The sequence below is a fragment of the Ambystoma mexicanum genome, chromosome 4p, assembly GCF_040938575.1.
Source record: "Ambystoma mexicanum isolate Mex_15411 chromosome 4p, UKY_AmexF1_1, whole genome shotgun sequence".
In the NCBI taxonomy this organism is placed as follows: Eukaryota; Metazoa; Chordata; class Amphibia; order Caudata; family Ambystomatidae; genus Ambystoma; species Ambystoma mexicanum.
The window spans coordinates 274,871,090-274,884,894 of record NC_090927.1 but is presented as its reverse complement, the minus strand read 5'-3'; the positions used below and the strand labels follow the sequence as shown (position 1 = coordinate 274,884,894).

Here is a 13,805-nt window from a genome sequence, read left to right as displayed (position 1 = left end):
ACATTTAAAAAGGCGGAAAATTGAATATTTGGGTCATATTGTCAGTGGGAAGGGATATAGGCCGAACTTGGAGGCTATGAAGGCCATCAAAAGAGTCACCTGACCCTAAGTGCAAAGAAGATCTCAGATCGTCTTTAGGTCTTTGCGAGTATTACAAGTTTGTGCAGAATTTTGCCAGCATGACTGAACCCATGAGGCGATTACTTAAGAAAGATGTTAAGTTCCAATGGGATAAGGAGTGTGAGAAGTCAGCGGAATGCATTAGGAAGAGCATTTGCAAATCAATTGATTTGGGTCGATTTGTGTTTGGTAGGCAAACTAATGGGACTGTGGATGCCAGTGGTATTGGATTAGGGGCTGTACTTTCGCAAATGTCTGGAAGTGGATGCGAGAAAGTGATATGTCATCCATCCAGGGCAATAACAGAAATGAAGTGCAGATACTAAATTATTGAGAGGGAAATGTTGGCCTGTGTGTGGGCAGTAATTTATTTTAGGAAGAATCTTTGGGGGACACACATTTGTGGTATGTACTGATCACAAACCATTGGTAGAGGTGTTGTCAGTGTGTGGTATGTGTAGGGCATCCCACAGGATAGCTAGGTTGAGTTTAAAGCTGCAGGATTATCACTTTGAGGGGAGGTATGTTCCTGGTAAGAAAAATCAAGTAGCAGATTTTCTGTCAAGGTTGCCCTTGAACATAGAGAGTATGGATCCAAGTGAAGATGTGGAAGGGGTCGCTGTGGTGTTGGGTAAGATCACCGATTATATTAGGAATGGGTGGCCTGATAAAGAGACTATTGGATGAGGGTGGTGTCCAATTTTGGGAGGTTAGGGATGAGTGTTCCTTAAAGGACGGTTTGTTGCTCAGAGGAGATAAGCTGATACCGCCCCGGAGTTTACGTGAAAGTTAATGGAGAAGGCTCATCTAGGACATCCGGGCTCCTCATGCACGAAGAGAAATGGTCGTTCTAAGTATTCGTGGCCTGGAGTTGACCTCATGGTGGAAAGGTTTTTGGAGGTGTTGTTGGCCCTGCCAGAATTGTGATAAAAAAGTTGCAAAGTGTTAAAATCAGCACCCATAAAGATGCATAAACCTGAACAGCCTTGGGAGCAGGTTGGGGTCGATATTGTGGGTCCGTATGACAGAACAGCGAGTGAGAGGAAGTTCTTGATTGTTATGGTGGATTATTGGTCGAGATGGATGGAGATCAAATTGATAAGTAGGATTGACGCTCATGAAGTCAGATTCATGCAACAAGTGTTCAGAAGGGAAGGATATCCCAAAGTGATAACGGTGTGCAGTTCAGGAGCAGAGAAATGAGCGAGTTTGCCAGGCAAGTAGGTATTGATGGAGATTTTCGCCCAATTACCATCCCCAAACCAATGGTTATGTTTGGTGGGCAGATGTAACGGGGTCATTGTGGAGACCGTAGAACAAGCCTTAAGTAACAACATGCCATTTGAGAGAGCTCTTCAGGAGAAATTGTGGAGTAGCAGGGTTTCAATCAGATGGGATACTGTTAAATCACCATTTGAGTTGATGAGAAGCAGAGAGCCTAATACAGTATTGAATCCGGTGTGGGTCAACTATAGGAGGGCGAACGTTGATTATGGTAAGTGCGCGGATCACAAGGAGATAATTAGGATGAACGTTGTTCCTGGTGATTTTGTCAGAATAAAGAAGGGGAGGATGGTGAGAAAGGGAGAGTCTAAATATTCCAAGCCTGTGAGAGTCAAGGAAGTATTTAAGCATGCAGTCAGGGTCCAAGGTGGAATTTGGATCGCATAAGCAAGTGGAAATGGCAGGGGACAAGGCCAAAGTTGAGGAAAGGATGAGGAGTGGTGTTGAAGAAAGAAAGGAATGCTAGCGAGTTGTTCGAAGAGGGGATTGGAAGGTGAGGAAGTTTGAGGAGCAGAGAACAAGGTAGGGCGTTAGCAGAGATGGATGTAGATGGTGTGAGTGGAGAGACAGATATGTCAAGGAGTAGGATTAGGAAATGTCCAGCATGGGCAAAGGATTATGTTATGGACTAATGCTGGTCATTCACACATTTTTGGTGATCCAACTTTATGATAGATGTGCTAAGGATTGTTACACGATTTTCATGGTTTCGTTTTTATGGTTCTCAGGTTATTTTGTTGTACATAATTTGCTGTTCTAAAAAGGGGGCTGGGTTGTGTTGTATCCTTATCTTGTTATATAGTCATTCGGGCTTGCGCTCTCTCCGGAATGTGAAGCCCGGAATGTTGCAATTGGAATGAGAGTGGGGTTCGTGGAATGTGAGGTGTGAAGGGACTGTCAGTTGGTGTGAGTGAGAGCGGTGGATGCAGAGGGAGGGCCGGGCCGTCATAAATAAAGTCACTTGAACTGATAGAAGCCTCACCTGGACTTTCTTTAATCACACCAGTATGCCTACTGGGGAACATTCCTGCATGTAAAAAACGGGAACGTTACCAGGCAGTTTATTGCATGGAGGTTCATATTACTGAAATGCTAGAGCAACCTAATGTAAGAGTGCGATGGCTCTGGCGTTTAAAGACTGGCAGAGGGGTCTGATAAGGTAGACTGCAGCATAGAGAGATTCATATGCACAGAGAGACGTCAGTGCAGAGCTGAACGTTTGCACTCAAGGTGGGATGAGTTTCTGGATCAGTCACAATACCTATGGGTCGGAGGCCACCGTGATTTAGGGCACCTTAAATGCTTGACTAATGCTAATATTTTTATTAGAAGTGGCGCTTGCTGCCCTGCAGGCGGCTTTGGTGTAAAAAACATGGGTGGGAGTGGGACTGGCTCCTTTCCGTCAGTCAACAAATGGCATTTTGTGCTTCTGATCCTACCCATCATTTTATGTTTGATTCAAGTTGCATAAAAATGAAATCTATGTTGCAACTGTTTTTGTTGTATGGTTGATTTAATATGAAATAATTTATTAAAACAAAACACGTCTTTTTTCGAAAGCTCTAGAACTGCATCTGAAGCAACCTCCTCCTAACCAATTTAGTAGTGGCTGCAAAAGGACCGTTCAATCGTTCTCTTCACACTGGAACATTTTGGCTTTGCATATGACCTCTTTGGGGACTATCCCCAAATATTTTGCTTTCTGACAGGGACCTGAAACTTGAGCATTTCACCACCTTCACTGTTACAGTTCCCAGGCAGCCTCCATAAAATATATTGCCCCATTTAAGAGTTTCCTCCACCAAAATCATCACCATCACCACCACCACTCTCAGAAGGTTGGATTACTGATCTAACACCTTCAGGGGCCACACCCCTCCCCAGACCCTTCCCCATACAGAACACGCTTACTTGTTTACTTCCCTCAACAAGGCAATGAACGTGGGCATTTACTCGCTGGCCAAGCAAAAAATTGCCCCCACCAAACTGACATGCTGAAACTGGCATCATTCAAAGCCAAGTGGAAGCCCACCGGTTCCATGTCATTTCATTGCGGGATGTTTTTTTCGCAGGTTTTTTACTGCGATTTTTTTCTTGGAAAAAAACATTGCATTTTTGGGGGGGGGGGAATCCCCAAACCCCCCCCCCTTATTAAATACACTTTATATATGCAATGTACTGTAATAGATGTGAGGATTACAAGATCTATGCTTTTATTACCCAATTTTAACATGTTCATCTCGGAGGGCCAGTTTTATTATATTTTTTAATTTCCGTATGTTTGGCTTATGTATAAACCTGGTCATTTGTTGTAAACGTTTTGCTTTTATGGCTCTAATGCCGAATAATGTTTTGTACACGGATCTCTGCCTTAATGCCAGTAAGCCCGAGATCCTCCTCATTGGGCAACCCGCTCCCACCTTTCCTCTCGCCCTCTGGCTGCCCACTCTGGGCCCTCTTCCTGCTCCTTCCAGTGGGGCCAAGAACCTTTGTGTCATCTTCGACTCCACCCTCTCCTCACATCTCTGCCATCTCCAAGAGCTTCACCTCCTCAGAGGTATTCTTCCTTTCCTCACTTCCACCAGAAGCTCACCGTCTCCAGAGCTCTGGTCCTCTCTAGGCTGAACTATTGCAACAGCCTCTTTCTAAATTTTCCTGCCTCTACTATTTGACCTTTACAACTTAACAGGACTGAAAGACTTGTCCTTGGCTTCAAACCCAGGGATCGTCTCTCTCCAATGGCTCCCCGTGGCTGCCAAGGATCAACTTCAAGACCCTCTGCATCGTCCACAAGGTTTTCTGGGGCCTGGGACTGCTCTACCTTCAACTTGCTCTTCTATGACATCTTCCTTCTCGAGCTCTATGCTCATCCACCTCCAACTCTCCGAGGGTCAGACGCTTCTCCAAGCAGAGAGCTGGGGGTAGATCCATCTCCTCGCTGGGGCCTCCCTCTGGAACAGCCTCCCTGACCCTCTCAAACTTGAGCAAAACCACCTACGGAAGCAACTCAGGACCTTCCTTTTTGCTTTCTCACTTCCTCAGCCCTGCTGAAGCAACCCGACTGCTCCACGCACTTGTCACCCTCTGAACTCAAGCCCAGGCTCCTGCATGTCCAGTTGCCATTGCACTACCTCTAGGCTCCCCAGCACTTAAGGTCTGTACCTCCAACCCTACAGTACCTTTTCACTGCACTTATGAGCCACCAGTTGGCTGCACATGTGAGTTAACTGCACTTCCCCCCCTACCCTCCCACTGACACTTCTCCCCTTCCCTGGACGTGCGTGAGCTGAATGACAAGGCCTACATAGTAAGATCGTCATTTTGTCCTCCCTTGTTTCCCCCTCCTTGTCTTGTCGCGTCTAGAAACACTTGTGTACAGGTGCGTTATAAATGCCATATCATACCAAATTTCTTTTTTTTAAAAATAAATTGCTTCCTATTAAATTCTATTCTTGTGTTTGAACTAATCCATATACTAGCCACTCCCCAACTCCTACCAAATAAGACCTCCTGCTAGTCCCCCTTCATATGCACTGTACATTCTAAAGCCCTTCCCCTTTTCAAACAACCCCATCCCAATCCACCCAACACTGTTTCCTGCTTTTAAGCTTCTGGGCACCACATCAATGAACTCCCCACTCCAGAAAGGACACTAAACCACAACGGATGCAACATTGATCTTAGAAACCACTGCCTACATAAGGATGGAGCTCCTCCCTCCTCCCCACCCCCCCCCCCGAGGATTATGGTGCTATCATCTATTACATATATGTATACATACATATACACACACTGAATTTGAATTTAGTAGCAGTCTATGTCCACATTTTCAGCACACTCCCCAACATTTGGCTGAATAGACTATCAATTACTGGAGCATGGCATTGTACAGCATCAGCAATGGGACTGATCCAGCCATCAATGTCTGCTTTGCACAGGGCTTTTTAGTGAAGCACTTTGGAACGTCAGCTTTGAAATTCACAAATTCAAAGCCAGCTTTCATAAAAATACTAAAACGGGGTGAGAAACTCCAATATCAAAGATCACTCTGGGGGGGTTTTAAACGCTGAAATCACAATAGCAGTTTGTAGGTACGCTTCTACGATGTAGAACCGCAGCTACATAGACAATAGCAGTCAAAACGAAATTATATTGTTACAACCCCTTTAAATTCTGTGAAATATGCTTTTATGTAGCACTTCATTACAGATTATATGCACTAATAGAAGCCCGGGCCCTAAATGTGCACTAGCTAATAGCTAGTGATAAGTGACTCTTGGCAAGTAAGAAACTGTGTGCATCTGTAGAATTGAGTGGCACGTTCTTGTTATGGTCCGCCAGTAGCTTGCATCATTAAATGTTTACCCTGGATAGGGGTTATTATTTTTTTTTTATTACTCATATCTATCAATCTCAGAAGGATCAAGGGCTGAATCTGAAAGTACTGGGGTTCAAACTTGAACCGCGGGCACATGTCAAATTAAATCAACATTTAAGCTGCTGAGCTATCTTCCCACCGGCATATGACTGATTGTGAAGGGTCAAGTCCTGAAATTCGCTAGCGCAGGTACCGATACTACTCTGGCCTATACAAGGCATCCACTGTAGTAAAACCCTCCCCCCAACCCCTTTACTACAAAACAAGCTTTTATTTATACCCATTCCCTTCAAAGAGGTTCAACAATTCAGTAATATATTCTAAAATAAATGCATAGAGACATAGCACAAATATTCTACATGACTGGTCTGTGGCTCGGTGGACTCCACTACAGCGACCTGTGTTTGACTTCATGGTCAAGCTCACAGGTTCCAATCTGTGCAGGTCTACTAAGCCCTTCATCCTTCAGAGGTGCATACAATGAGTACTAACATACAACAGTTAACGGTCAAAAGCGCCTTCTGTGCACCCTATAAATACACCAGTATTACACCTGTTAGAATTCAAGAATGGTTTGCAAACTGTACCTGTGTCCAGTCCCAGCGTACACTCATCTTCCTGCAGGTGCTCGATTTGTGCATATTCTTCAGGCATCCTTAAGCTGCTCAAGGACTCCGATGTACGACTTCTGAAAATCTCTTCATACAAGTCATGCTCCAGTTGCATTTCAGCTCTGTAGCTCTGATTTTGTGAACAAGATCCGACTGGATTAACAGTTGCTTTAATTTGTGCATGCCCTCCTTTATTAATGTCCAGTTCCCCATGACACGATTGCTCTTTTTCTAATGTTTCTCGGGTGGCAGGGAACGACTTTTCAACACCTACCAACAAAGGAAAGTCGAGTTTTACAGTGTCCATTTCACAGATGGATTCACCAGGTCCCTCGTCAAATACATTTCCATACGAATCAACATGATGTTGTTCGGTATCCACATCAAAAGGGCGGGCCTCAAATTCCTCAACAAACGGGGATTCAGGGGTTATAGAGAGATTTGGTTTCAGAAATGAAATATTTGTTTTTAAAGCATCATCTACAGCATTACAACGTTCTTCTTGTGATAGGTCTGACTGTGGTTCAATAGCTCTACCTCCAGGCTTTTGCTGCAAGTCAAAAATACGAACATCTGTTGGGAGCTCAGGAGAAAGATGCTGCAATAGCAATGTAGGATCAGCTATGTGCAATGCATGCTTATGTTCAACGTTATGCATAACATCTTGGTCTGCTTGCAATAAATCTGGACTGGTTAAAGAATCTTGCATTAAAGAATTATTTCCTTCAGGCAGTTCTGCAGTAGTGCCAACAACATCCATTAAGACAAAGAAGTCTGACCTTGGCACAATGTCTTTCACAGTACAAATGCTTACTTGCGTCTTTTCTTCAGTAGCGCTAGTAGACTCTGAGAACTTAAATGAAAGAGGTGGATGAACCAATACAATCTCCGTTCCCTCCAATCCACCATTTCCTTTACCCCATACAACTGAATTAGGTGCATCTTGTGGGGGAATAGAATTGTTATGATGAAACTGACCGTGAAGACTAGTCTCTATTGGGAGAGAAAAGGAAGGACTAGGCAAAAACCCTTTAGCTTTGGTGCCGTTTATTGAATCAGAGTCCAGGACATTGCCATCAATTTCACCCTGCCATACACCTGCAGTTGGAACAGTATCTAACATGTCCATAACGTTTGCTTGTAGAATCTGCGTAATACCACCAACATCTTTGGAAAGAAGACAGGAACCCGAAGGCAATTCCAATGTGGTTTCCATCTCCTTCAAAGAGCCCAACCTTGGAACATCCAGCAAGCAGTTTTCCTCTGGTAATAACCCACAACCTGGATCAAAGAATTCAATACAAGAGTCATTTTTCTTCAGCAACACATCACTGATGTGAGCATTCTCTCTGCTTTGCTCATCAAAGGGAGGAAGGGGAGAACAGAGTGTACTTTCTGGCCCCTCTAAGGTGTCCGAAGTCGGAAAAATATTGTGCACAGACTGTTCTCTTTTTGTACAACAACCATCATTTGGAAGTTCTAAAGATTGAGGAGGCAAAACCGTTGCATTCAATATCAGCTGCGCCCCTGGCACATGCAAAGAACTACATTTTCCTTGGATCAATGAATATGAACTTGGTCCAGCATCCTGCGGGCAACTGTTGTTTTCTTCGACTATCTCTTCTGTAACGCAAACATGTGATGGGAGGTCAAACGAAGGAAGAAACGCCACTGCTGGGTCGTTGGTCTCTATAAACATTCCCTCAGCTGGAGAACAAACATAACTTTGATTCTGAATCCAAAAACGCAACATTTCATCATTTAAACATTTGCCTTTAATTTCCAGTTTTACAAGTGATAAGGGCACTTCGCACAGTTCCTCATTTGCTCTCAGTTCTATTACAGTGACATCGAGTTTATCTAGTACTGCAACTTCATTAAAGGCCTCCTTGGCTTCACGAGCCCAAAACCCTTCACTCACATCAAATCCCCAGAGGCGACAAGGAAAGGCTTGCACTGGAAACGTTAAAAGTTCTTCAGGAATTTCTCGTACGGTTTCTCTGCTGACAGTCTCTTGATTTCCATAATCTACAAATATTACAATCAAATTATGTCCTGAATGCCCCCTAATAATGGCCCTGTACCACTGCTCATCTTCGCTATATTTTACAATGCATGGGTCTCCATTTTGAAATATAGAAACTTCAGCCTTTTGCCACAAGCGTTCACCAGCTTCTTGAAGTTTTCCAGCCAATGTTTCAAGATCTTCGGCTTCTGCACGCTGGCACCAAAAATAGCCAGGGCCATCAACAGTCACAGCATAAGCCTGCAGAGTCTTGTGCGTATCTACAGGTTGCCACTTTAACTGTTTGTCAATTAAGATGGAGGACTCACTAGACTTTTCAGAAGAAACGGATTCATTAAAAAGATCTACAGCATTAAATTGGCTCGTTTCAGAGCCACTTCCCTTTGAATTATTTGTCTTTAACAAATTGTTAATTAAATCATTGATTATTATATCCTGGGCATCAAACAGGCGAATTTTCCATTTGTCAACATGCAGTTGCACAAATTCACAATATAACTGTTCGCTTGCTTTTTGGAAAAAGCAACCTGTTGCTTCTGATGTCCAATTAGAAAAATTCTCAAATCCGCTAAGCGAGCAGTGAATGCTCAACGCAGGAAGTAGGGATACATTTAGAAACTTGCATGTATTACAAGCATTAATGACTGCAGTGTTCCCATAGTCTATGTATTGTACATGGAGTCCATCAGAGGCTTTTTTTTCCAAAACTGCACGATACCATGAACCGTCTTCCGGAAATAAAGCACATATCAAGTCACCTGCCTGCAAACAACTCTCATGAAGAAAACTGGTTTCTTGCTCACCTTCATTTAGCTTTACAGATATATGACCAAGTTGATCGTCATCTTTACAAAACTGAATGAAAAAGTCTGATGGGTCATTAATATGAGAAATATAAATTTCAGTTTTAAGACCAGGTAAAACGTCTTTTTGTGGTAAATCACACAATTTGTACAGCCGTACGAATGAATCACCTTTATTTCTACCTTGAGAAGATGGGACAATACTTAAGTCTTTGTGTGCATTTGGGGCAGAACCACTTATTTGTTTTGGACCCCCAGTAGGGTCTAATTTATGACAATGTTCCCTTTCTTTAGAGTTGTACGATTTAGGCCTGGAATTATCTGTAGCAGCACGCTGAGACCATTGGATATATTTGTTTAATGAGTCTTCCTTGATCTCACATTTAAGAGTCTTACTTTCTGCGGTTTTAGTGGAATATGTAGTTGGCCTTTTTGTCAGCTGTTCTTTAAACTCAGTAGGTAGCACCTTTCTTTCATCAACTTTATTTAGATAAAGTGAGGAATTTTCGTCCTCTCTGTTTTTTATATGACCCTGTTCGTTTGAAATTGAAACCTTCATATCTCTGGCATACACCGATCTTAGTCTCTCTTTAATTTGTGCATTGATCTGAACAGTTCCATCATACAGTTCAACTAACAACTTGCCATCCATCTCTTTTGCCACAACTACGGCCTTAAAAGCGTTCCCTAAAACAGCCGTTTCAAACCACATGGCAACCTGTCCTTCTATACTGATTGGAATATCAGACAAGCCACATTTAATAGCTTGAACTGGTGGAAGTAATATCTCATATGCATCATTTGGTAGAGGACATAGATCCTTCGGCAGAACTTTCTCTTTATTGCCAAAATCAACAAAGAATACTTCTTGGCTATAATCAGTCTCCCTCAGCATACCCCTGTACCATTGCTCATCAGCGTACTTTGCCAAGCACAGACCCTTAACATGTTTGGAGATGCACACATGTTTTGCACTGTTAGCCAATAGATTTACAGTAGAGGAAAGCTGTTCAATTCTATCGGTACTTCTTTCAAGTTGGCAGTAAAACTCACTTGGTTTTTCAACATGGGTTACAAAAACAGCTTCTTCACTCCCAATTTTAATCCCATGAGTTGAATAGTAATAAGAGTGTAGGCGAACCGATGGCTCAAGAAAACGATTAGATTTGGCAAATCCATTTTCTATTAAATACTGGCCAACACTGCAAAAGGGTGTAGTAAGATCTACAATATGGAAGAGTTCATTATGTAACGATGCTAAAGCATATATAGTACATTTCAGCTCTATGGGATTCGCATTAACAAACTCTTGAAACGTGTCTATTGCTTCATCAGACCAAAAAAAAGGGTCATTGCCAATTGGTTGTATTCGGTTATACAAACTGCATTTGAAAGCCTGGGATTTTAGTTGAAGGAACTCTCTACCAATTGATCTGAGTTCGTTTACAGACACGCTTTCCTTGTTCCCATAGTCAACATATTCCACATCTACAAAAGATACTCCTTCAGGCGGAACACCTTCTAAGGGAACCTCACTAGTAATAAATGCTCTGTACCATTTACCATCCTCAGAATACTTCGCTAGACATGCAGTTTTATTCCATTTGTAAGAAGTGGCATAATTTTTGCAATAGTCCTGAATTTTATTCATGAGTACCTTAAGCTCCGTCAGTGTTCTTGTTATCTGGCACCAAAAAAAACCTGGTGATTCTATGTGTATTACCTTCACATCCAACACACTGCCTATATCAAAACTTAACCCTTGAAAATCAGATGAAGGTATGAAGACCTGATGTTTTGAAGGGTTCATGCGGTTTCCATGTTTTTCTGTTCCAATTGTATCATCTACAGTAGACATAGGTCCGATGGAATTATCACTCTGTTTGAGTGGCTGAGTTGGGGAGTATTTTTGAGCAGCCTCAAAGCAGATCTGATTTTCCAAATTCACTTTTCTTTTACTTAATTGTTTACCCTTGCTGGAATCATTAATGGCATCCTTCACAGGAGCATGTACTTTTTTACTAGGTGGTGGAGGCACAAACTCATGGTAGATGGCATGCCCAGCATGAACAATAATTTTGCTTATATTCCTCACTCCTTCTCGAGATTCATCGAGAACTTCAATAATATATTTGTCGTCTTCTTTGGCAAGTACTTGAATAACCAGCAACTTATTAACTACATTGCTTTTAAAATAATCAATGGCCTCTTGACTCCAGTTGTGTTCTCTTGGAACAACATCTGCCAGACAGCACTTCAGAGCATAGGGGGGCATATTTTTAAACTGTGGATCCAGTTCTTTCACATCATACCAGTCAACTTCCTCTGTGGCACCAGTATCTAAGCAGTAGACCTCTACTATCTTCCCATGCACAGCGAGCACAGTGGCACGGTAGTAAGCAGTGTTAAACTTGACACAGCAGATCATACCAGGCTGAATCTCAACAATTATCTTCTCCAACTTCGACAGAACAGAGTAGTACTTAGTCAGGCATGTCATCATGTGTTTATACTGCAGCGACTCCTGCTCACCAGCGCGAAGCCAGAACTCCGAGGGATCTCTGATGGAGTCAATCACAGCGTCATAAAAAGTATTAATCTTCAGCTCGCGTCTTGTAGTGAAGCCCGAAATCAACACCATTCTGCTCTTGTTCACCTTTTCCTCAGGGGATACTGAATGGCTGTCGCGGTTGTGACTCCGGGACCTGGCTTTTCCTTTAACCACATCCCCAGCTGCCGTTTCCAAAGCTTTTGGCAAACGATCATTAAACACTTCTCCTGCTTTGGAGAGGATTGCTCTCTGCTCTGCAGATTTAGCCCCTTTCTTTGGTTTTGCAAGCAATTTAGGTTCGGTTGGCTCTTTCTGGACTACTTCCAATGTGCTTTCACCAACAGCTGCTGATTCTGGGCAATGCGCTTGCATGCTGAAGAGACTGTTGAGGTTCAATCCATCCTCGTCATATAAGGTCACAAAGTAGACTCGTTCATAGGTACTGTAGTACTCAATCCTGGCGCTGACTGGCTGGCCCAGAAGGAGTGCACGGAGCTCGTTCACCTGCCTCAAGCTCCAACAGCCACTGCTGCTGTCCGACACACCAAATAGGGCGCAAGAGTAAGTGACCACTGGCATGCGAAAGTACTCAGCCAGCAAAGGGCGTAGACAGCTACGGGACACCAACTCTCGCCGCCCATAATCCACATGGATGACCTGCGCTAGATCACGGTCTGCAAAAAGCTGGCGAAGCAAAGCCCGGTGCCAACGCCCATCCGCTCCACGGGCTGCGCAGGGCTGTCCTAAAGTCTCAGGTGACCATGGGCCAGGCGCCGGCTGGCCCTGCTGCCTGGCCTCGTAGTAGTGATACATGCTATCCGAAAGACGCTGCACCTCCTGGGAGAGGCTGCGCAGCTGGCAGAAGACACGCTGGGGGTCCCACGCCTGAGTGACTAGCACCGGCTCAGCGCCGCCCGTTTGCAGTAATGGGTAAAAGTAGTCCAGGCCGGCGACAGGAGGCGGCTCGATCGCCCTGTGGACAGGCGGCTCCTCTTGGGCTGGGCAGCTGTACCCCAGGTGCGGGAGGCATGTCTGGCGGAAGACTTGTTCGGGGAGAACGCGGGCCAACTCCAGTTCCTGCATCTTGTGGCTGACACTGGGCACCTCGATGACCAGCAGCCGCTGCTGCGGCAGGATCTCGCGCACCAGGCCCTGCAGCCGTTGGCCGCGCTGCGAGTGGAGGAGTTCCGCGGCCGCGGGGCTCCAGCGCTGCCCGTCAGCGGGCGCCAGGTTGGCCAGCACGCAGCATAACAACTGCGGCGCCAGGCGAAGGAAAGGTTCCGGGCAACGCACGAGACTCTGCGGGCTCACCGGCCCCACCGTGCGCCCCTGGTCCAGCAAGAAGACGCTGAGGGTTTCGGCGCCCGGCCGGCTGAGGAGGCGGCATCGATGCCACTGGCCGCCCAACTCTAGAAGGTACCAGGAGCCTAGGCCTCCGCGGCCCAAGCCACGGGGCAGAGTGGTGGCCAGGGCTTGCATGTCGGAGCGGAGCCGCTGGTAGTCGGCGCGTTTCTCCTCCAGCGTGCCCCAAAGGCGAACCAGCGGCTGTTCCGGGTACAGTTCAACGGAGGACACGAGCATGGTCAGCGAACCGCCTAGAGAAGGCTCCCCGAGGCCTGACGACATCATGGCGGGTCAGCAACACTAGGAAAGGCCCGCCAAGCAACAGCCGACGCCCAGGAGCAGCTCCGCGTTAACCACAACAGGCCATGACCCCGCGCATACTACGTCCATAGGGCACGTTCCCAGGAACCTCCTCACGCTTGCGTCCAAACTGCCAACAAGAATGCTAAATTTGAACTCTGTGGTTAATCTTCCAAACAACTTTCTGTTGCCCATGCTGCTCTACAAAACAGCTCCAAACTCTTTAAGAATGAGGCCGAATTTAGCTTCTTTTTAGGGCGGCTAATTATTCGCAGTCTGAATGAAGTACAGACTTACCTTACTTACCAATCCTACCCTCTTTCCTTTCAGAACTGCCAGATTGCCAGGGGACCACTCCAGTGGTGAAAGTGTACAGTATAAATATTCT

The 13,805-nt window shown here is 44.9% G+C and overlaps 1 protein-coding gene across 5 annotated transcripts in view; it reads right to left on the bottom strand.

The window, feature by feature from the left end:
* Positions 1-13,524, bottom strand: part of TDRD6 (tudor domain containing 6) — a 1,508,150-nt gene extending 1,494,626 nt beyond the window's left edge. For all 5 annotated transcript variants that reach the window (XM_069605809.1, XM_069605810.1, XM_069605812.1 and 2 more), the window contains exon 1: positions 6,370-13,524. In XM_069605809.1, coding sequence (XP_069461910.1) covers positions 6,370-13,402 — 7,033 coding nt within the window. In that variant the 5' untranslated portion in view covers positions 13,403-13,524. The remainder of the gene's footprint in view (positions 1-6,369) is intronic.
* Between the last annotated feature and the right edge of the window lie 281 nt (positions 13,525-13,805).